The 24,786-nt window shown below is 40.9% G+C and overlaps 1 protein-coding gene across 2 annotated transcripts in view; it reads left to right on the forward strand.

Moving 5' to 3' along the window:
• The first annotated feature begins 3 nt into the window (after positions 1-3).
• The window catches only part of MOV10L1 (Mov10 like RNA helicase 1), a 38,276-nt gene continuing 13,493 nt past the window's right edge, over positions 4-24,786 (forward strand). For both annotated transcript variants that reach the window (XM_082242446.1, XM_082242447.1), the window contains exons 1-18: positions 4-195; positions 5,481-5,665; positions 8,113-8,269; positions 8,926-9,038; positions 10,583-10,773; positions 11,094-11,234; positions 13,184-13,314; positions 13,438-13,615; positions 15,107-15,301; positions 17,497-17,611; positions 18,554-18,731; positions 19,670-19,740; positions 20,329-20,420; positions 20,693-20,751; positions 21,567-21,676; positions 23,106-23,196; positions 23,309-23,487; positions 24,550-24,696. In XM_082242446.1, coding sequence (XP_082098572.1) covers positions 108-195; positions 5,481-5,665; positions 8,113-8,269; positions 8,926-9,038; positions 10,583-10,773; positions 11,094-11,234; positions 13,184-13,314; positions 13,438-13,615; positions 15,107-15,301; positions 17,497-17,611; positions 18,554-18,731; positions 19,670-19,740; positions 20,329-20,420; positions 20,693-20,751; positions 21,567-21,676; positions 23,106-23,196; positions 23,309-23,487; positions 24,550-24,696 — 2,421 coding nt within the window. In that variant the 5' untranslated portion in view covers positions 4-107. The remainder of the gene's footprint in view (positions 196-5,480; positions 5,666-8,112; positions 8,270-8,925; positions 9,039-10,582; positions 10,774-11,093; positions 11,235-13,183; positions 13,315-13,437; positions 13,616-15,106; positions 15,302-17,496; positions 17,612-18,553; positions 18,732-19,669; positions 19,741-20,328; positions 20,421-20,692; positions 20,752-21,566; positions 21,677-23,105; positions 23,197-23,308; positions 23,488-24,549; positions 24,697-24,786) is intronic.

The raw sequence follows: 24,786 nt of genomic DNA on the forward strand, positions 1-24,786 counted from the left end.
GCAGTCCGCCTCCCGCGCGAACGGTCCTTCGGTGTCCAGCGCTTCGTGGGGCGGAGGCGGAAAAGCGCGGGAAGCGCAAGAGAGGCGCCTCGCTGGCTTGTGAGAAGATGTACCACCTGTTTTCCAAAGTCGTCTCTTTTTTCTGGCGAAGGGCTGACGAGGAGATGGAAGGAGGCAGGCGCCGGGCAGCCGGAGGTAGAAGAAGCTGACTGACTCTCCCCCCCCCATTCCCTCCCTTCCGAGCTCAGCTTTGTTCCCTTTCTTGGGGGTCCTTCCTTCAGGGTCTACTCGGAAGTAAGCCCGGTTGAGTTCCGTGGTTCTTACTCCCAGGACAGCGCGCATAGGACTGGAGCCTTAAACACACACATGAAGCCTTTGACGTCCCTGCTCAGGTCTTCCCTGGTGCCTTTATATATATATAAAGGCATATTTTTATATATGTGTGTATGGCATATATTTACTGGAATGAATATATATATATATATATGGAATATATATATATACACAGTGGTACCTCTAGATACGAACAGGATTTACTGGAATGAATATATATATATATATGTATATATTTATGTATGGAATATATATATACACAGTGGTACCTCTAGATACGAACAGGATCCATTCCAGAGCCCCGTTCGCATCTAGAAGTAAACATAATTAGCGACACCACGTCTGTGCACGCACACGTCGCTTTTTGCTGCTTCTGCGCATGCATGTGATGCCATTTTGAGCATCTGTGCATGTGCAAGTGGCGAAACCCAGAAGTAACGCATTCCGTTACTTCTAGGTTGCCAAGGAGCGCAACTCGAACGAGCTCAACTCGAAGCGTATTCAACCCGAGGTATGACTGTCTATGGAATATATATATATATTCCATTTAAATATATATAATCACATCATTATTATCCATATATATATATATAAAATTCCATTTAAACATATAATCACATCATTATTATCCTTTTTGGCTCTTTAGAGCCTATCAACTTCCTTCCGTCCCACCTCTTGGCTTTCAAAATTAACCTTTATATCACAGCATTTTATATATTTTCCAGTTCTAATAAAATTCATGACAAAATACCTCAAAGTTTAAATAAATGTAGAAAGGTTAAAAAAAAAATCTCATTAGAAGTCTTCAGATAACCCTACTAGTGTTGTTAATTGCTTACAATGATCTTTCAAATATTGTGCAAATTTACTCCAGTCTTTTATTATTTGTTCTTTATACCCCACCCATCTGGCTGGGTTTGTAAAAAGTATTTTGGAATACAGTACTTGATAGTGCTGGTTTCGGATTTTTCCCGTCAGCTTCACCAGTTCTGCAAAGTCCATTTCCATCTGCCACTCTTCACTGATGCCTTTCTTGGCATTAGCTACCTCATTATTATTTTGGGGCATTAGTTACCTCATTATTATTTTTGTACAAAAAGGCTTTATAGGGTCACAGGTCGTAGAGTTGGAAGGCACCACAGTGACCATCTAGTCATCTTTTTGCCCGACCTGAGATTGAACCCATGACTCTCAGATTGAGAGTCTGTAAATGGGTAAAATCGTTAGTAGGATTGGAATGTCACTCGTCGTTTAATGGTGAATTTTGGACACAATGGAGGGATAAAAGATTTGGATTATCATAAAAGATGCAGGACGAAATTATTAACAAAGGGGAGGAGGGAACTGCAAGAGATTCCTTGGAATCTTATTTCTATGTTGTATGTTGGAATATGTGACTGTAAAATTTTAATCTGAAAAACCAAACAAATAAATCTTATATAAAAAAGAGAGTCTCATGTTCTACCAACGGAGGTATCCCATAATTAATAGCTATTCAGTTTATGTACCATTTTTTTATCCAGAGATCCCAGGTTATTATAATAATGACTTGTTGCCTTGAGACCTCTGTCCCAAGAATAGAGATTCTTGTATACATCACTTAAAAGTCTTAAGGGGCATTTTTATTTATTACTGTTATTATTAGAAAAGAGAATCCATTCATCCTGTAGACAATGCTGTTCCCTCCAAATTGTGGACAGCACATCCCATCAGCTTCAGCTGCTGAGGGATCTTGGGAGTTGTAGTCAGATCTGGCCCATCCATGAGGCAAGGTTAGGCGACCACCTCAGGCAGCAGATCCTGTTGTCGATATTATTTCTTAATTTTATATTCTTTATTGAAAAATAAAAAGGGCACAGAGCAAGGTATCACACACAGAGATCCTGATGTAGAGCTTTATTTCCCCATCTTCACCCTTGTTGCTGATGGAGATTTTCACTCGCTCTTTCTTCCTTCATTCCAGGTGCCAAAATGTTTTGGTGGGCCCTGGTTGTAGTCCACAGCTATTGGCAGAAACCAAGTTGGCCACCCCTCATATATTTATTATTTTACTTACTTGTTGAAAATAAATGAACAACAACAAAGCCTGTACTAGGAAATCTGGAATAGATTCCTTTAAGAATTTGCTCCTCTTGGCTACAAAAGAGCCTTTCTAAGAAATCTACTAACATTCTAGGCTTCTATATTTCTACATTTTCTGGGAATGATTCCTACTTGTTGCCTAATTTGTGTTCAACTTTTGTGTTTGTTCTATTTGTCATGTGATGTTTACTGTTAGTAATCAGTGAATTTCTAAGAAGTATAGTTCTGTGAATATTACTACATACACACCCCACAAGAATGCTGACATTTCAAGTGACTACAGATAGAGTCCATGTAAACATTACTTATTCAAAAAGTAAGTAGCTGTTTGTAAACCAGGCTTGTAAATAAGCCCATTAATGTTACTAGCCTTCGGGGGGCGGTGAGCTTGGTTAGCCTGCTGGAAGCTTGTAGAGGAGGGATGAAGAACTCTGCCCCTTCTCCACTCAGTCTCATATACAGTATAGAAGTCCATGTACTTGCTTGCATGCGATTCCTTATTGCCTATCACTGCTTAAATACAAGGATATAGTAAACACATAATTTTTGTCATTTAAGTTATGTGTTTTTGAAAGGTGTGTGCTCTTCTTTGAAGCTAGCCTTTTCGCTTTACAAAAGGGTTTAAGAAATATCACACATATTCACTGGGAATTCTCTTCAGTGTTCATCAGTCTTACTTAGTTTCTATAATTCATGGCACTCTTCTAAATTGTGGGTCTTTGTAGTTGTTGCTAGACACTACTATATCTAGTGAGATTGACAGTGTTATCTCAATCTCACACATATACTTGCCAACCATGCATAGAAATAACTGTCAACATGAAAATGTCTCAGTGCTCAAGTTGATTTAAGGGGAGGAGGAGAATTTATATGAAATGGTTCCTCTTCTGCCTTTTTCCTTTTTCTAGTTACTAGGCTGCTAGCAATTATGGCAGCTTTATATCTGGATTCCAAATGCATTGTCTGTGAATATGTCCTGCTGATTGATAGCATGATTACAGAAGGTAGCCACAATCAAAGTGCCAAGGGGTGTATCCAGCTAAGTCCTACTCAGATAAACCTGTTGAAATTGATAAACGTTTAAGTTAGTCATGACATTGATTGCAACAACTCTGAGTGCAACACTGAATGCTCTACAAGCCTTTACAAATGATACACATTGGGGCAAAAAAACCCCCAATTTTACGTATGTGGTAATGGGGTCTGAACTGGCAGTGACTAAAAAGTAACAAGACTCTGGGGCTGTAGTAGATAGCTTGTTGAAGAAGTTGGCCCAATGTGCAGTATGCTGTGAAAAAGGTGAATTCCATGTTGGGGTTCATGAAACAAATTTAGGATTACCTCCCCAATGTGGAAAGGTTACAACATTCGACACTTAAATTTAGGAAAAAGGTGAGGGGGGCATTATTTTAATGCACAATAATATACCGTATTTTTTGCACCATAACACTCACTTTTTTCCTCCTAAAAAGTAAGGGGAAATGTCTGTGCGTGTTATGGAGGGAATGCCTACGGGTGGCATGCCTACGGATTTTCCTCCTCTAGAAACTACGTGCGTGTTATGGTCGGGTGCGTGTTATAGAGCGAAAAATACGGTACTTGGTAAGTACTAAGTAAGCTTGGTAGATGGTAAGCTAAGTACTGCAGACCCCCTGTTTTTGAAAAGCCAAGCCATAGACTCCCTTATTTTGAAAATATTGATGTCTCTGTGGTATTTTTTGTTACGTGAGTGGCGTCACAAACCTCGTGGGTGGGTTACATGGACCCTCTGTGGTCAGCAGGCCACCAGTTAGGAACCCCTGCGTAGAGAAAATGAATACAGAGTTGTTTTTCTCCCTCTGAATATCAGTTGCTGAGAGTCGCAGCTGAGAGTGCTCTTGTGCTTGCAGGTTTCCCATAGGCATCTGATCGTCCACTGTAAGAACAGGATGCTGGAATAGATAGACCTTTGGCTATCATATATAGGGAATTTGCCATTAAGAATATAGAAATTGGAGCTCCTTTGATATTCATCCGCAGGTGGCGCTGTGGGTTAAACCACAGAGCGTAGGACTTGCCGATCAGAAGGTCGGCGGTTCGAATCCCCGCAACGGGGTGAGCTCCCATTGTTTGGTCCCTGCTCCTGCCAACCTAGCAGTTTGAAAGCATGCCAAAAAGTAGATAAATAGGTATCGCTCTGGTGGGAAGGTAAACGGTGTTTCCGTGTGCTGCTCTGATTCACCAGAAGCGGCTTAGTCATGCTGGCCACATGACCTGGAAGCTGTACGCCAGTTCCCTCAGCCAATAAAGGGAAATGAGTGCCGCAGCCCCAGAGCCGGCCACAACTGGACCTAATGGTCAGGGGTCCCTTTACCTTTATGATATTCATCAAGTTCAGCTCAACTAAATTTTGATAAGCTCTCTTTGGTGAAGGCTGTTCCAACACTAGGGCTGCCGGGTGTTATACCTGGAAAGTTTCCCAATGTGGTATTATCGTTTAAATAAACTCAGTAAGATTCCTTACCTCCTGTCAAGGAATTAACCAAATTAAGATAATTCAGTTTTCTCTACATTTGGCCAAAATGCCAAATTATTCTTTGGCACCACAGGAATAAGCCTGGAAGGAGCTTTGGGCTTGCATGTTAACTTCCTTCCCTTGCTCAAGTGCAAATCATAGTTTTGTCAGTTTGGATGTTTTGGTAAAACTATGGTGTGACAAAACCCAGACAATAACTCATTAGTCTGAGGTTGTAAAGGTAAAGGACCCCTGGAGGTTAAGCCCAGTCCTTTTTTACTCTGAGCTTGTGAGGAAAGGAGAGAAAAGGCAAGTATCGGCTTCATTTTCTCCAATAAGCTAGTCATAAAAAAACACTTTGTTTCTATGCTGCTTTAGAATCTAATCAGAAGAGGGGAGGGAAAACATATGAATAAATAACATTTATTTTGCTAACCATCGTCATTTATAGAAATCCTTACAGATGTTCTGTTAGAGGTGGCAAGATGCAACAAGAATAATTTCCCAATGCTGTAGCAAATACAGCAAATAATTTTTGACCCAACTTAAATGTATTTTGTCTTCTTTTTAGATGTCAGTGAGTTAAAAACCGTAAATGGTGTAGTGACAAGATTCTGCCTAGACTACGGCTTGATAGATGATTTGATCTGTTTCACCAGCGAAGCTGTGATGAGCAACATTCCACTGCAAGTTGGACAGCAGGTTGTAGCTCTTGTTGAAGAAGATAAAACCTCTCATGGATTAAGGGCAATCAGGGTGAGATTCAAATAGCTATATAAATTGGTCATGTGATTATGTTAACTGCCCGTAAAATAAACTTCAATTTTTTATATAATTGATCTCAGTTGATCAGAGTGATAGACTTTCCTATATATGCCAATTCGGCAAGAAAGCTTCAGACATAGATAAGCTCCTCTACCAATTTAGGGCCTTTGTCAACACTTCCACTTGTCCCGCCACTTCTCCCTCACTGGGGAAACCCGCTGCTTACTGTTGAATCAGAACAAATGCCAATCATTTTTTCAGTAGATTGATGTTTGTTCCAACTAAGCAGTAAACAGCAGGTTTTCCAGAAGAAAGTGGGGGGGGGGGACAAAGGAAAAAAACTAATCGGGCCTCTGTGTTCTATATACAGAACAAGCAGAAGTGTGGACAAGCCCTTACTGTGAAGAGTCAACAAGATCTTTCAGTGGAAAACATGATTTAAACACCTTTTTCTTGCTAATTTAAACCAATCTGCTCTGAAATTCAGCATTTTATTAAACTTTTCCATAAATGGATTTGAGTATTACTGAGCTGAAAAACAAGGAGCCAACCTGATTTAGTTCAGATAGATTTATGATTTCATAGCATGTAGTTTGGTCCATATACGTTTATTAACTGGTAGTGAGCTGTCTCAGTTTATACAGAAAAGATCATAATTTGCCAGTGGTCTTCAGAAGGCAGTCACTGTTATGTTCAGCTACCTATGAAAGAGGATGTCTCCTTTATAAGAACAGTGTCTTTGTTCAACTGCTGTAGAAACAGTTTTGTGCATTTGTAGTGTAGCTAGGCCCCTAACAGTCAATTTTTAAAGGATGTATTTGCATGTGATACGGCATATAAAGTACATTGCTGGTATTCCAGATGGAGGAATACCTACAGGACCCAGTAGGTGGCAGAGTTGTCCCACTGGCTGTAGTTCCAGTAGTTGGCTACAGCCTCCTCTAGAATCAGCAAGGCTGGCAGTAGACAAAATACAACATCAAGAGAGAAGAGAATGTGCAATGAAAACTAAATGTTAGATGCAAGTACCTCTCCAAAAATGTACAGTAATCATTTTCAGGGATTTGTAGAAAAAAACACTAAGCAATGATGCATATGGAAAGATACTGCGAAGAAGCAGCACTTCTTCCCATCCTGAAAATAGGAAGGGTTATTTTCCATTAAATTTGCAGGAAGTTCCCAACAGATTGCTCCAGAGAGAGACAGATCAATTCTGTTGAGAGCTAAAAATCAAAGCGAACTCAAACCGAAGAAAGCTAACATGTACGAATTTAAACTGAAGATAAACCTACTACATACATGCAGCAGTGTTTTGGTTCTGCTGCCGTTCATATTTGTCTCGCTGTCTGCTGTGGCAAAATTACATAAAGCAATTAATTTCATTTTCATTACATTATTCCACCATTTCAGTACAAAGAAAAGGCGAGGAGGTGGGGGGACTTGTATGTCATTTGCAGACTGAAAATAATAACAGCGCTGAATGCCAGTCATATCTGCTGGGTTGATTTCTGTTCCAGAGAGGGGACAAATAAGGGAACATTGGCAATCTCCATTCATCTTTGTTTTTGTCAGAATTCTCCAACATCCCTAATTGCAGTAGTTCAGTAACTGCCCAAGATGGAAGGTAATCAGCTAGCATTGAGCAGTTAACCCACCCAGCAGAGTAAATATTAAGAAGCTTCCTAATACATGCTTTGGTAGTCTTCACAGTATGGAATTATCTCACCTTGTTCAGGTGGTTGATACGTATATAAAGAAAAATTTAAGACGCATTCACAAGCAACTTCCAGTGGTCATTGATAAACTTTGGAAAGTCTTAGAAAGCATATACCTTCTTCTGGTTCAGCCCCCCACCCCCAACAGTGTGCACCCTCTTATCTAGTTCTCTTACCAAGGTGGCTTGATTAAATGGCACATCTGATTCCTTGTTGGGCCAAGGAATGTATGAGCCCTTACAATTTGAGTGCATGCTCTGATGGTAGGTTCAGCAGAACTTAAGAGTAAATTAATTAAATGATACCAAAACTTTCCTTTCTGAAACTGTCTGCTCCTGCTTTCAAAGCCAAGATCTGTGAGCAGCCACCTGCATTTCCACCCTCTCCAATGTCTGCAGCTCAGTGTACTGGATCCTCATGGCTCTCTTTAAGTGCCTTTGTGTCTTTTGACATCTCTTCATGGCCAAAATACTGGTAAGCTCTCTAATATAAGGCTGATCCTGGTTGGTTTTGGCCCCTTGGTTTGTATTGAGCACACTTCCAGGTTCAGTCCATAAAGATTTGTATTGGTGGAAGGTTGACAGCTATCTACATGTTTGAAGAAGTTGTGCAGCATTTGGAGAGGGGCCAGTTTCAACAGAAGAACCTCAGCCTTAGGTCTCAAATCACATTTGAAGGTCCTGCTAGGATGCCTCCTGTAGGTAATTTTGATTTGTTCTACAGGTAGAAAAGGTATCTGATAAATGGGAAGATGACAGCAAGTGTCCTTATCAAGGGGACCAGGACACCAAAACACTCATTGGCAGTATTACTTCTCTAACTGCAGTTGGTGGCAGCGTTAATCAGACAACCTCCTTTTCCATGGATGATGTTTGTGAAGGTAACTGTTATGCCTACCTTGACAATTGTTATAAACACAAAGTTGTGATTTTAAGTTGCAGTGGGTTTTTTCTTTGAAAATTGCTTTAGATGAGTTGACAAAAGGGTTTCTAAGAATATAAACTGGTTTAGAAAACTGTGTTTTGTATATGTGAATCTGTAAGCGTCTTTACCATCTCAGTTACATTTCAGAGATGTGTTTGCTCTTGAGAATTAAGATCTTTATTGTTGAATAAGCCATGTAATCTTAGATCTGTTCAAAACTTGAATGGACTCTTGAAGTTTGGAGTACTTTCCCTTTTTCCATTTTGAAACTTTGTTTGACCTCTGGTATTTCGAAGAATAAAACAGTGCAGCAAATAGTCTTTTGATGCCTTGAAAACTAATGAATTTATTACAGCATAAGCTTTTGCAGGTTAAAGTCCTCAAAAGCTTATACCATAATAAATTCATTAGTCTTTAAGGTGCCAGAAAATTCTTGTTTTTTGCTGCAACATGCTATTATGGCTACCCTTCTGGTCATTGCTTCAATTAATCCAAATTTTGGTCTAGTAGCTAGGTATATTTGCCTTTTAGTGCTCCAGTACTTTTAACTTTTCTTAAAGTGACTTAGTCTTGTTCAAACTGTTTCCATTTTCTTGTAATGTTATTGTTAAGGTTTTGACCCTTGTAAAGGAGATTGGGTGCAAGTAGAATATTTCATTAACCCAACAACCTGGACCAGTGAAGCAGTTTCTGTAAAGCCCTTGAGGTATAAGAGAATTGACAAGGTATGTCTATTGAATGGTTTAATTTTGGAATTTTTTTAAAATATTGTATCAAATACTATGATGTAAAAGGAGAAAGGATGGGTTATATAGCAGGAACTATCCTTGCATGTAAAGCTACCCTGTTTATATAGGAAGCATGTTCATTGTATTAAAATCTCCTGATTTGGGCCTCAACTCTGAAAACCACATTTTGGACTTCAGGTAGTTTAACTGTTAATGGCTTCCCTCTATCATCAGGATCCCTGACAATTTTAGTTCTGTGGAATCTGTAGTCATCAACCCTTCACATGAGTACAGTTGTGAAGTATTATAGAAAGCTACGACAGTTAAATCACTGTAAAGTTTCAAGATTGTAGTTTAGGTATACCTTTTGACTTGAAGCTTGTCGTGTGTGTGTGTGTGTGTGTGTGTACACACATACAGTGAGAGATAGCTTGTGTCCATCGAATGGATTTCCAAACTTTGTCTGAATGTTACTTACACAGTGACATTGGGAGTGTCCCGAGATGTGCATAGAGGCAACCAAAGTATTAACACCTGAATGGAGCTGTAGTTTGGAAATATTACTATGTAATGATCACTGGCAATTAAAAAAAAATCTAGTTATTGACTATCACTCCACAGGTGATGTGGAGTGATCATTCACTTTGAATGTAGTGCTCCAAGAGTCAAAGTTAACAAAACCAATATTTTGGTCAAGCAGCTCATAGAAGACGACTTAACGATATTTGGCAGTTAAGAACATTGAGGGACGTACCCGGGGGGGGGCACAAAATCACACCTCTCCACTGTGGAGCCCATCTGGGCACCTCAGCAGAGGAATCCAGTTGCTGGCATGAGCTGTTGCAGCATCCCTGCAGGGTTCCCATCCCCAATCAGCTGGCAGTACTATTAGAAGTGTGAGAAGAGTGCTCAGCAGGGCTCAGAGGCAAGAAAGATGGAGAGAGCAGGTGAGAGTTGCAGGAGGAGGGAAGAGGAAGGAGACAGAAGAGAACGCAGCGAGTTGAAGGAGGCAGGAAGGCAGATGGATGGACTGAAAGAGGAGAAGAGGCAGAGCAGAGCTGACTTTTTGAGTTTCTGGACCATGGTCTCTTCCACCTTCAGAGGCGCTGATACATCCTCTTAACAAGGGAGCCTCTGAGATAATTACAGTACAACATACAGTTTAAGGTTTAATATATTATGTGGCAGTTTTTAAAGAGTACAGTGGTACCTCGGAACTTGAACAGCGCCGTTCTCGAACATTTCAGCTCCCAAATGCCAACAACCTGGATGTAAGTGCTCCGGTTTTGAAACGTTCCTCAGAACACGGATGTCCAACACGGCTTTCACTGTTGAATAACGTACTTGTTGGCCAACCAGAAGCCGCGCCTTGAAACTCAAACATTTTGGAAGTTGAACAGTCTTCTGGAACGGGTTACGCTCGAGTTCCGAGGTACCACTGTAATTGGATGGCTTGAAGTACAGTGCCCACTCAGTAACCTCAAATGGGTTATGCATGCTTACATTGATTTTATTGCATCTAAAAATAACATTTTTTACAGCTTCGTGTTTCTAGTGTGTGTGGAAGAACTGGTGTAGTCGACGACAGTATCTTTTTCACCCTGGATTTCCTGAAACTTCCTGATGGTTATTTTCCTCGTAGACATGACCTGGTCAATGTGGTTGTTGTGGAGAGTAACCAATCATGTTATATCTGGAGAGCACTGTGTATGGCTCCAACAGAACATAGCTGGTAATAAAAAACTTCTTCCCTCAGTCAACGACTGCTTAGAGTTCACTTTTTAAAAATCTACTTTGAAGTGAGGCCAGAAGTATTAAAATTGCATTCATAATTCTCCATGTATGTCTTGAGAAGAGTGGTTAAAAAAATAATCATTCTGGTTTTAGCATTTTATGAATGTTTTGTCAGTTTTAACTTTCTAACTTGAGAAAAGAAAAATGTAGATGTATGTTAGCTTTAGACACATGGTTGAAATTAATCAGATCGGGCTTTGTTACATAATTCTATATGCATAGTTTTGCAGCATGGTTTCTAATTTTGAAATCTTACAGGTCATCTCTAACCAATGCAACCAATTTGGATGAATCATATGAAAATCTAATGAAGGACAAAGAAGGCCTAGAGGTATCAAAAATGATAAACTTTGGAACACTAAAATTAGGAATGAATAAAAGCATCGAAGTATGGATAGAGTAAGTTGTAACTTCTTCTTCCCTAGATTTTTCCTTTTAAAAGCATTTATCCTTTAAAAGCATTTATACCTCATGAAACCATGATGTATTTTTTTCCTCATAGTTATCTTTGCAGTTGGGCTTTTAGAGTCCATTCAGCCAGGAGTTTGGAAGTGGGAGGTTCAGTAGAACTGGTAACATTCCTTTTGTAAATAGCTGCGTCATTAGATGCATGAAGCTTTAATGTGAAAAACTAATTTTACGACAATTTTAATTAATGATTGTAAATTTTGTGAATGGTAAGTAGCACACAAACCTCCATTTATTTCTAGCATTCTCCCTACACTTACTGTTTGTTTATTGCACTTACATTCCACCTTTCCCCCAAGAAGCTCTAAAGCAGAATACATGCTTCTCTCCTTCTTCATTTAATACAACAACTCTGTGTGGAAGGCTAAGCTGAGAGGCAGGGACTGGCCCAGTGAGCTTCATGGTTGAGTGGGGATTTGGATCCTGGTTCCCAGGTCCTAGTCTGACACATGAACCACTACACCACATTTAATTTAATTTCAGTGTTTTTAAATATCATTTAACCATGTGGTTTCTCAATGATGTACAATGAGGTTACAGAAGGGATGCAGTAGGAGTAAAATCAGTTGACATGAATCGTAATATCAGAAAAGCTCACTTAAGATACCTGCTGAAATAGAGTCTTCGTCAAATGCCAGGATAACAGGAATGCAACCTGTCTGATCTCTGTCTGGAGTTAGCTCTGCAAAGTTTGGTCCACAGTAATCATACCTCCTGGTGGAGATGAGCCATGCATCTGGGCCATGGAGGACCCAGGTGATGTGGATTTCAAGTATTTGGTTATATAGCCGTCCCCCCCCCCCCCGAAAATGTAAATCTGGTGATGCTGCATCTCATGGCGAAAGGGCAGGTGAAGCCACGTCTGTGTCATTACTTAAGCTTAATAAAGAGAGGAAATGGATTTAAATTTAAAAAAGAGTATTGTTGCATCTTTAAATAATAACAAATCTTGGCCTTCATCTATTGATGCCTTTCCGTGCACAGGCAACGACTGATTTACACACGTTTCATATGGCATTACAGCGACCCGGAAGGAGCTGGGAAAGGGGACGGAATGTGCTTATGTGTGCTCCACCATTGCATGCAATGACCCAGAACGCAACAAATCTGGTGTTGCCTGTATAGAAGTAGTCTTTCCATTCACGGAAAGGTCTTTAATCTTGTAGAAGCCTCCGCTAAACAACTTTTCTTCCGTGCCACCTCCTGAGATGTTGCACAGGGTCCCCCAATCTCTCTTAGGAGATTTTCCGAAGGGTGGGATGAGTTGGTGAAATCAGGCTCCCCCTGTGTTCACGGATGCCACTGCTAGACCAAGTGCCCTTCTGCAGCTGAAAGGACTTTTTCCATTTGCATAAGGGCAGTAATTGGATGCAACCCCTTGTGCCCTGTGGATGTCTTGCAACACAGACATGCTTGTCAGAGCATCTGCTTGCTACTGTCAAATTACAGTTTCAGCAGGGTAGGCGTGTGTATCATCTTGCTGCTCTGGGCTCATATGGAGGAAGGTGTGGAATGTAAATCTAATAATTGTAAATTGTGATAATAAATAGAATGGATTTCTTTTTTTTAATATATTTATTGAAATTTCAAAAATTATATAAAAAAACAACAACACAGTAATACAGACAAAACACAGACAAAAACAAGTATAATTTCATTCCCTTATTTTCTTGTATCTTATTTCCCTGACCTCCTCATACCTCCCCTTTCTGTATCCCAAATTCAAATTATTAATTCAGCAAGTCCTCTCCCTTAATTTCATTTAGTTTTTAACCTTTCTTTTCTTTTAACTTAATCATTACAGCTGAAAACCTAAATAGAATGAATTTCTATTGACATATAAACAGTGAGGTTTAAATTTGTGTTTCCCCCCTTTTTAGGAATAAAGGGAAAGCAGCACATTCTTTAATTAGCTGCAAATTAGGTGGCTGGGATAAAGAGAAGCAATTTTGTCTTCAAGTGCCAGGAACATGTCAGAAGAGTTCTGCAGCATCCCTTGGGAATCCATCAGGTAAATATAAGAATATAAGAAAAAAGTCACACATACATGCCTAATTCCTCTCTTGTCTATAAAGAAGCCTCGGCATGTTATATTCTGTGTAATTAGAATAGTGTAATTTGCTTACTTCCATAGAAGTTCAGCCTGTGGATGAAAACAATATTGGAGATGATAACAACTTTGTTAGCAGACAACCTGAGAAACTAGGAAAAAAGCAAAAAGAAACTGGAGAAGAGAAAACAGCAGAACCCATCGAGGCTATCTCTCTGCCTTCTGGGAGAAAGATTTCTATAGTAGTTACATGCACTGCAAAGTAAGTATACAGGACGTTCTTTTTCTTGCTGTTTTAAAATGTTACAGAACAACAATAAATTATGGGCTTTGGCGTTAGTGGCCAGAAAGCTAACTGATAGTCAGAAGGAATTGCAGTCCAGTGTGCAATTTTAGTAATGCAAATCCCTAGGTATGACACAACTTTGGTGTAGCTAAATACCTGCTTTTGACTTCAGAAGATCTGGTTGTCTAAGAACAGATAATATATTCAACATTTATGCTTTCATATTCCTCCCCCTCAACAGAAGTTTGGCTAGCAGCAGTGAAGGTTGCCTGCAGTGTGAAAAGGAATTGCCTAATTAGCAATTGATCTCATCAGGGAAGTAGCTGTCACCCAAGAGGGAATTCTAGCTCTCTGGAGTATGCACCAATTATTCAGAACAACATTTGAATCAGTCCTGGCTTATATGCAAGGGAATCTGTCTTTGCATGAAATGTCTTACTGTTCAACCAGTTTGATCCTTTAAGGTGATGTTTGAAAAAAATTGTAATCAAAGGTTCTGATTTAAAGTAGCCAAAGACGTTGGGCATGACTCTCAGAATTCATAGGTTATGGCACTAGAACAGCTGAGTTAGTGGCAAAGCAAAGAGGGTGATGAGTATAGGAACTATAAGAGCAAAATAGGCTGGACAAAATATCAGAGGAGTAGCAGATAATAAAAGATATTAAGTTGCACTTGTGGCTTGCAATAGGGACGGGTATACTCCATAACAGGGACGCGGGTGGCGCTGTGGGTTAAACCACAGAGCCTAGGACTTGGCGATCAGAAGGTCAGCGGTTCGAATCCCCGCAACGGGGTGAGCTCCCGTTGCTCGGTCCCAGCTCCTGCCAACCTATCAGTTCGAAAGCACATCAAAGTGCAAGCAGATAAATAGGTACCACTCCAGCGGGAAGGTAAACGGCGTTTCTGAAGCGGCTTAGTCATGCTGGCCACATGACCCGGAAGCTGTACGCCGGCTCCCTCGGCCAATAAAGCGAGATGAGCGCCGCAACCCCAGAGTCGGTCACGACTGGACCTAATGGTCAGGGGTCCCTTTACCTTTACCTTTATCCTCCAGAACAGCTGCTATTTGTGTTTTCTTATACACTCGGCTAAGTTCATTGAGAGAGAAAGAGAGAGTGCTTTCTGTTCCAGTCACTGGAACCCGTTTCACTGTCATGTCTGATGATGACTAGCTCTGATTTTGCACCTTCCAGGTCCAACAGTTTGCAGTCAACGATGAAAAGTTGGCTGTCTCATTCACAGCTTTGCCCCATACATCTCTGTACACACCATTTTCATCTTTCACTCCCGTGTTCAGCTTCCAACCTCAAGCTTCTATCCACCAAAGAAGCGGAAAACTGCTCAGATACTCTTTGTTTGCTTCTCTTGTTTGCATGCGTAGCACAGAGTAAAGACAACTTTTCTATAGGCTTTGTCTCATTTAGGTTTTTTAATGAAAGTTTTGCCTTGCTTTTGTGCCTTTAAAGGAACCCTGGCCGCTGCAAAGACCTCTTGTTGCTCTGTTTTTCTGACTGTGTTATCGGTCGCTACATTGAAGCAACTATAGAAACAGAAGAGGAGTTATTAATAGCAGCCACTCAGCCTTTTTCCCAACGAAAACGTCAAATCACTTCGGGGTCTCATAACGACAAGGCAACAATAGTTTTACCAGAATTGAAAAGGTACTGCCAGGTACACCATGATAATCTGCTTAAGCAAGCCTTTAGATTTTTTAAATTGAAAAATAATAATAATTGGGTGGGGTTATATCGATTTTGTTGTATCTGTCAGGGAACTGCCATTGGCTCAGGGGGGAGAGGGGGAAAGCCGGATGGATTACAGAGAGTCCCCAAAGATCGTGGGAAGCAGCTGCTCCTCAGCGGAGGAGAGTAACCACGCCTCCAGTGGAGAGGAGCTTCAGGGCTCGGAGGTGCCAGGACATCTTGCCTGGGCAAAGCAGGGAGGGGAGAGGTCCTCCGTTACCCACGCCCTCGTTGCGCAGTAAGCTTTTGCGCCGAGACTGGGCATCAAGAAACTACTTTGCTGGGGAAGGTTTAAGGACCGCCCACTCATGGATTCTGATAGCGAATGAGCCAGCCACGGGAGAGTGGCGCTCCGGACAGATAGTTTATTTTGGCATCAAAAGCAAGGCTTCACAGCCGAACAGAGAAGTATTTGCCTGCTTGCTCTCGAGCAACCCCTTGGAACCATAACAGTATCCATCTTTGTTGTTGTGGAATAATTCTGTAATTTAAAGTTGTACTGGCAGCCATGTGAGCTCCAGTGTGACAGTAATGGGGCAAAGTGAGCAGGCCAGCAGAGCAAGGGAGACCTTCCCATGTTCCCTCTGTTGTTGTCATCACTGCTGCCTCTTGCATGTATTCACAACAGAGCAAGGAAAGCCCAGAGTCCAAGCAAGCGGGCAGCCACACAGACACATGGGCAGGTGGTCTGGCTGAGCGAACTGGCTAGCAGGAACTATAGAATTGTAGAGCTGGAAAGGACCCTGCGGGTCATATAGTCCAGCCCCCTGCAATGCAGGGATCTTTTTGCCCAAAGTGGGCCTCAAACCCACGACCCTGAAATTAAGATCCTCATGCTCTACCGATTGAGCCATTCCAATGGTTAACTAGAGACTCGGGAAAGCCTTCACACACTCTCCATCATTTTCGCCACCCCTTAGTCCACTGCAGTCAAAAGGAAGCATGCATTTCAGAATACACACTTTCTTATTTTAGCAACATGGGGCAAAGGGGGAAAAGACACTCTCCTCTTCCCTTCCCACTCTGTGAGTGGCAGCAATGGAATTCTTGGAATTGGGGTGAGCTGGAGGGGATAGGGGGTTGAAGAAAGCATGAAGGGGTTGATGGGGGGGTTGGTGAGCAGCGCGTCCAGAGGCAGCATCCTGAAGTATATACATAAAATCTTAAAGCCTCATTGACTTCATTACCTGGTAGATCCCTGTTCCTTGTGGCCATTAGCTTAGCTTGGCAAACAGAAAATTGAGGCTGGAGCTTGTAGTAGAGAAGATAATGTCCTTTACTTTTGTGGGCTAGTTCATTTACGGTTTTCAAGATAAAACCAGCACCTTGAAATGTGGCTGGGAGTCGACAGCAACAAATCTTCAGTCTCCATGATTATTTTGTTTAATGACAGAGAATTGATTAGATAAATACAATGAGATTTTAAATATTCCTGTGACCTGATCTTTATTCTAAACTACAATAAAAGGATGCTACTTAGGGTGTTTGTTCTAGCTGTCCATTTCTTCAGGAAACTACATTTGTCAGTTTTATCCATTTTAGCACTCTTGAGTTCTTTAATCTTCCATCCTTCCCCGTGGGAAGAGAAGCAGTTTCTCAATCAACTGTTGTTCCCACTTAAGTTGCATTTTAGAAAAGGACCACCAGACATGTTGCAAATCCATATTAACAGCACTGGACATGATACAGATCTGTCTTAGCAACAGATTTCCCAATATTTAAATGTATTTACTCTGACTTCTTATGTTCAACCTCGAAGGGCCATGTGCCTTCCAGAGCAAATGATGGTGGTTGAAATATGAAGGGGAAGTCACGTTGGGCTAGTGGAATTACTTGTGGTAATGGGATGACCAAGGTAGCTCTTTAACATGGATGTTGCATGTTTACTGATAAGGTCTACGGGAACCAACTAATCTAAAATGTTTAAAATTTAAAATCTAGCAGGTCAGCGCCTTGCATTTTGTCAAATCAGTCTCTAGTCCCTATGCATTTTGTGGCTAAGTTTTCTTAATTTGCTAAATGAAATCCCATCCTAACTGGCCAACTTGGAATATGTAAGAATTGATTTTGTATCCTGACAGTAAACTACTGTTTATTAACTTCTGATGCCTTAGAATGTCAAGGAGACAACTACCAAGTTTCCTTCCCCAGTACCCTATTCCAGATCTATTAAGGAGATGTGTGGAAAAGAAAATGGACATACTGATTTTTCAGCCAAGTCTTGGAGAGGTAGGATGATACTGCTGTAGCATAGATAACATACATAGCTCAGAGGCAGCTGAAGGGTGGGCTATAATTGCCTATAAATACGTGTTTTCATTGTGTTCTTAGTTTCTCCAAGCTTTATTCATTTCACTAGAGGAGTTTTTGGGAAGGGGGATGTTTGTTGCTAATGTTAAACAATAAAGGTACCCCTGCCCATATGGGCCAGTATCCGACTCTAGGGTTGTGCGCCCATCTCACTTAAGAGGCCGGGGGCCAGCACTGTCCGGAGACACTTCCGGGTCACATGGCCAGTGTGACGAAGCTGCTCTGGCGAGCCGGCACCAGCGCAGCACACGGAAACGCCGTTTACCTTCCCGCTATAAAGCGGTACCTATTTATCTACTTGCACTTAAGAGTGCTTTCGAACTGCTAGGTGGGCAGGAGCTGGGACCAAAAGACGGGAGCTCACCCCGCCGCGGGGATTCGAACCGCCGACCATACGATCGGCAAGTCCTAGGCACTGAGGTTTTACCCACAGCGCCACCCGCGTCCCTTAATTGTTAAACAATATTGAGCCCGAAATCCTTGCTGATCTACTGCAAATCACCCAGAGATATAGCAGTAGATCAGATCAACTTTCTGCCCACCCCAGCATTAAATGACCAGCTTGCCCCCATTTGTTACACGGTGGACAGCTTGTTGTGCCCAGTCGGTACTTGGCTGTTGAACTGCCTTGGATTCTCTATAAATACTGCCTTGACTTCCATGATGAACGGAAGGGAATATAGATGTGGTAAATAAAGAGACTTTGAGAAGTGCTTGCAGAATTGATGTGTGTTGTGAGTTCCTCAAAAGCAATGTTTTCTTACATTGAGTTCACAGCTCCACAGCCCTTCATTGGTATTTGATGGCTCTTGTGGTTCTGTAATACATAAATGATGTGATATAAAGCTTCTTTCTTTTCAGGCCCTGACTCTAGCTAATTATAAAGCAAAATTTTCTGCTCTGCTGTGGCTGGAGGAAATCTATGAAGAGATGGAAATCAAAGAATTATCTATGTGCGGAGTCACCTTGGAAAAGAATGGAAATTTGTTGGTACTTCGGGTGCCAGGAGTTGCAGAGGGCCGTCCTTCTTTATGTATAGGTGTGGAATTTTCTATTGTCTTAAACAGTGTTGATATTGCTCTGTCAGCAGAACACTGATCTGAACAGCATTAAGTGGTCCTGCCAATACCTTTTGGCAGGGCTCAGACCTAGTAAAGTACTTTTGTTTCTTATATCTTTTTTAACCAAAAACCTACAGAAAATATACATATAAACATAAGCCCTTTTTCATTTTAAAGTGCATCTCCTTTCATCAGAGATCTCAGATATGTATCGCCTATCTGTTTTCATTTATTTCCAAATATGACAGAAAAATTCAGAAACAGCAGAATAAGTAAGGTGTATAAAGCTCCATAGCAGTGTCCTTAAAGTCCTGACAAATACAGTGGTACCTTGAGTTACAAATGCCTCAGGTTACAAACGCTTCAGGTTACAAACTCCACTAACCTGGAAGAGTTGCCTCGAGTTGAGAACTTTGCCCCAGGATGAGAACCGAAATTGTGTGCTGGTGGCGCTGTGGCAGCAAGAGAAAGCACGCCTCCCATTAGCGAAAGCACGCCTCTAGTTAAGAACAGTTTCAGGTTAAGAACAGACCTCTGGAACAAATTAAGTTCATAACTAGAGGTACCATTGTAGCTGGGTTTGAAAATCACAAATCCTAATAATCTTTCATAAAGATGTTACAGTGGTACCTCGTGTTAAGTACTTAATGGGGCCTCCTGCTGCTGCCGTGCCACCGGAGCACGATTTCTGTTCTCATCCTGAAGCAAAGTTCTTAACCCGAGGTACTATTTCTGGGTTGGCGGAGTCTGTAACCTGAAGCGTATGTAACCCAAGGTACCACTGTATTTCACAATAGCACTATGCTGATCATTCTCAGTAATAGATCTTTTCTTTCAGTCTCCTGTGTACAAGATAACCACCAAATTGCTATAATTTGTACAGGACCAATGAAATAATTTATATCTTCTAATTCAGGTGACAGAGTAATATTAAAGACCCAAGATTATTCAGAGCCCATAGTCCACTACATTGCATTTGTCACTGAGGTAAGCTCCCCATATCTTTTGCTTTATTTGGCTTTTGTCCTGTTTCGTTTGTCTGATGCCCTATCCATGTTTACTGAGAAGTAAGTGGGACCTACCCCCAAGTAAGCATTTATAGCATGACAGCCTATGATTTTGAAAGGAAACAAAAGTACAAGAAATACTTTGTTAATGGTATTCCTTGGAATTATTTTATATCTAAATTCTTAGATATGTTCAGTGCTTCTAATCTCTGAATTTCAACAGTTAAATGCAATTTCTGTTAAATCATTTTCTCAAAAGCTTAAAAGTTCCTATAGCATAGAACACCCTCCCATCAGATGTCAAGGAGATGAGTAACTATATAACCTTTAGAAGACATCTGAAGGTAGCCCTGTATATGAAAGCTTTTAATGTTACTACGTGTGTGTGTGTGTGTGTGTGTGTGTGTGTGTTGAAAGCCACCCAGAATGGCTGGGGTGACCCAGTCAGATGGGTGAGGTACAAATAATTGTTTATTTTTATCATCGTCGTCATACCATGTTAAGAGTTCTGTCAGTGCTACAACATAATAAATAATTGTTTGTGGACTTTTTTCCTTTCTGTATGCAGATTCATGATGAAGAGGTTACTCTGAAGCTTAACCCAGAGTTCGAACAGGCATATAATTCTGAACCTATGGATGTGGAATTTACTGTTAGCAGGTATGCTTTTTCTTAAAATTGTATTTCAATTCATTATGAAGCAAAAGGGCACACATTCTTCACGCAACTCTGGAAATGCTGAATAATATATTTCAGAGTCACAGTTTTTCATAGGTGTTAATGTGCATTGACTTAACAGAACTAGCTAGCTTATGAAGCTAGTATTTTCTTACTGTAAATATCACAGCAGCCCTAAAGTATATTAGGTATGTCACGTATATTGATTATGGATATTATTGTGGTCTCTTACTAGTAATCTGATCTGTTGACAGGACCACCAGCCGAAGATGCCATTTTGCAGTAGAACAAGCCATACATTTAGGACAAAAAGGTGGTATATTTGTGTCATCTCACATATCAGATCAGTTTTCCTACATTAGCATATGCTGCTGCTGCTGCTGCTACTACTACTACTACTACTACTACTACTAATAATAATAATAATAATAATAATAATAAATTAACTAATTATTATTTGTACCCCGCCCATCTGGCTGGGCTTCCCCAGCCACTCTGGGCGGCTTCCAACAAAGATTAAAAATACATTAAAATGTCACACATTGAAAGCTTCCCTGAACAGGGCTTCCTTCAGATGTCTTCTAAATGTCAGGTAGTTGTTTATCTCTTTGACATCTGGTAGGATGGCGTTCCACAGGGCAGGTGCCACTACCAAAAAGGCTCTCTGCCTGGTTCCCTGTAGCTTTGCTTCTTGCAGTGAGGGAACCGCCAGAAGGCCCTAGGCGCTGGACCTCAGTGTCCAGGCAGAAAAATGGGGGTGGAGACGCTCTTTCAGGTATACTGATGTGTCTAGGGGCAGTTTTTTGGTGTAGAACTGGAGTTGAGGTTTGAAGCTGCAAGTCTTTGTGTCCACAGGGGAGTAACTAATACACTTTGGAGAGAGTGTTACTGTTAGAATTTTTGCTGACTTTGTAACTTGGATTCCCCCCGCCCCAGAGGGCTACTTCAGCTGAAAAAGGGTTAGGCTGAGGGAACACACTATTGAAATTCTGATCCTTAAATGACTGCAAGACTAAATCCTGTTGACATCTTCTACTGTCAGTTTCTATTAAGCAATTCAATGGATCAAATTCTTATTCAGAATTATACACCATTCCTGTTTCTCTCTCCTTCCTGTTCTTTCCCAAGTTTTATTTCCATATCAGGTCACTGTGCAATCTCCACAAGTTGTCAAGCAGTGGCGTGATTCAGAATGTCTTTCCGATGCACAAAAGCAAAACATCACAGAAGAAGATGAGGTATGCCTTTGCCATCCATTTATTATCTTCTTTACAATAAGCTATTTACTACCAAATGGTGTGGCAGTCTGTAAAGTTAAGATGTATAAGAGAACCTAATTTTGTTCCTTTGCCACTATAAATAGTCTACTTGCCAACATTTTACACTTGGATATTGACGTCAGAATGTCATTTGGGATGTTCGATGCAATAGTTTGTTCTCTGTCTTGAAAATGCGAACTGAAGAAGTGTGAAGTTAATGACTCATACATGTTTTTCTCCATAGCAACTTCACATCTTCACCATCTATGTCTTCTGCCCTTTATAATGCCTCCATTGTAGTTTTCCCTATAGATGAGTACCAAAGGACCTTCCAAAGGAAACTGATGCAGATTCCTCTTATGCTAGAGCAGCCATAGGGAACCTCCAGCCCCCAGGCCAGTAGTCCTAATTTGACCTATGACGCTGTTTCCACGCACGCCTGATGTCAGGTGTGGGGCGGGTAAGGCCACAGCTGCAAAGGAATATTCAAGAGTGTTAGTGTGCACTTCCAATTCCTCCTCTGCAAGCAGGGGTTGCACTCCACACTTCTTAAATTTTGGTGCAAGTGCCACTGGGATCCGCTCCCAAGTGGAACCAATCCCTGTCCGAAGGGGGGGGGTTGAATTAAAATTAAGCCCCACCCACCTATCAAAGTGGGGTGGCAGGGACCTCAGGGTCCAGCCTACCAAGCAAATCCTTTTCCTTACCCCTTCATCCCAGCGGGCGTTTTGCATTGTTGCATCCAAGTACACCGAACACTCTTCTGTAAACATTGCCCAGACTGGGGTTGGTAGAGTTGGTGTGCTATACTCCTAAATCCCTGGTGGGGAGAATATTCAAAACAGAGAAACCTGGAGTTTGGCTGCATGTTTGCATAGCTCTTTTGAATAGCTGCATGAGTAAGCTGGGTAGTTACATGCACTGTCTGGCCTCTACAGCTCTGGGGAATTTCTATTAAATCTTTATTGGCTTTTTCATGCCCTGTTTTTATCCTTCCATCATAAACTTTAAACTTTGCTTACCAGAATGGGAAAGGCCCAGAGTGGCTGTATCTGAAGGTTAAGCATGGACATCTTTCCCCTCTTCCAAATTAAGCAACTAATCTCTCTCTTCCTCCCAATAAGTTTAGTTAAGTCAGGGACAGCATGAGGAGAAAAGTTCATTGTCTTCTCTCTTCACATTTTAAGAACTCTTTTCCAAACATTTTTCAAATGTTTTTTCCAAGCAGTGTTGTATATGCAAACTGTTTGAAGTCTCTTTGGAATTTACACAGGAATAAGCTGTGCCTGAAATTATTAAGTCATGACTTGCATAGAATTATGAAATCTAAAATTTGAACAGATGCTACTATTTTTTTTAAATACTGTATATTTAAATACTGTTGGATCTTCTCTTTTGCTACTTGCAGGATAAGAGGGTACAAAATGGCAATGAAAGAAGGATGCCAAAAGACGAGGGAGCTATCGTTTCTGACGTGGTGACTATTGCCACACAAACACGTTAGTATAAGAATATTGTAAATAATAGAAAAACCTTTTAAATACTGACTTTAAAAAAAATTTTTGCAAGCCAAAGAAAAACACTTTTTAATATACACAATTTTGGATGTAGTAAATGGAACTTCAGTATCCAGTAGAAGAAACTGTGACTTCTTCAATCCCATGCTGAATGAGCATCAGAAACTAGCAGTGAAAAGGATTCTTAGTGGTGAATGTCGTCCAACTCCTTACATTCTCTTTGGACCACCAGGAACTGGTAAAACTGTCACAGTGATTGAAGCAATTTTGCAGGTAACAGTTAGCAACAATATATTTGGGTTTCAACACTGCCACTTTAAAGAATTTTAACTTTGTCAACTACAGTCGTTTCTTGGAAGTCGAATGGAATCCGTTTGACTTCCAAAATATTCAGTGCGGCTTCTTATTGGCTGCAGGAAACTCCTGCAGCCAATCGGAATCCCCGACAGACGTTCAGCTTCCAAAAATACTTTGCAAACCGGAACGTCACTTCCGGGTTTGTAGCGTTTAGGGGCCAAAATGTTTGAGAACTAAGCTGTTAGAAAATCAAGGTACGGCTGTATTTGTCTAACAGTGAATTAGCTTTGAGGTGCATTCCCATTGCTTGAGAAGGTAGAAAGAGAGAACCAAGGCATTGTCTGCAATAGAGTTCTACCACAAGTAATTTCTGATTTGCGGGTAGCATGACCTGCCCTGTCTACACTGTATCCTCTGGGCATGAGACTCAACACAGTGATGTTGCTCTAATGTATTGAAGGGGAGCAACTTCATGTGTTTCAGAATGGAAACCTTTTATGGCGGATCAATATAAAAAGGGAAAACCCTAATTTGATGCGTAGCCAGTATTCCCAAGCCATGGTAACCCATAGTTAATGGTTTGCTTTGGATGTAGAGATTGCTTGTGCTTTGCATCTCCCCTAGCACAAGTGTGAACAATAAGCTACAAAGCAAACCACAATTCCCAGGTTGGACGCAACGCTAAGCCAAAAATCATGCTTTGTTGCTCATACTAAGAGAGGAACGAAGCAGGAACCATATATGCATTCACAGTGAACCGTTAACTGTGATTTACCATGGCATGTGAATGCAGCTGTAATTGGTGGATAACGGAGATATTTTGAAGGCAGCAGCATTCCTATCTTTGTCCCTCTTCAAGAAGATTTCATAATAACATGGATTTTGGAACTTGAGTGAATAGGGGGAAATCACGATTACAAATGTTGGTCTTTGTTTATTAAATGGCAGCTGACTTATGAATAAATAAAAAATAGCAAAAAAAATCTGTTCAGTATTTTTAACAATTTGTGATTTATTTATTTTTAATTAAAACTTTAGATACATTACACCGTACCAGACAGCCGAATACTGGTCTGCGCGCCATCAAACAGTGCATCAGATCTAGTTTGTTCACGACTTCATGACAGCAACTTGTTAAAGCCAGGAGTTATGGTTAGAGTTAACGCTTCCAGCAGAAATGAAGAGGTAAATTTTATTTAAAAGCTTGATGTACCCTATGTGACTTCATTGTATCTTAATTGCATTATGAGGTAGATCATGCATTTAAAAGCTCAG

This window comes from Podarcis vaucheri (genome assembly GCF_965113315.1).
Source record: "Podarcis vaucheri genome assembly, contig: SUPER_10_unloc_1, whole genome shotgun sequence".
Classification (NCBI taxonomy): domain Eukaryota; kingdom Metazoa; phylum Chordata; class Lepidosauria; order Squamata; family Lacertidae; genus Podarcis; species Podarcis vaucheri.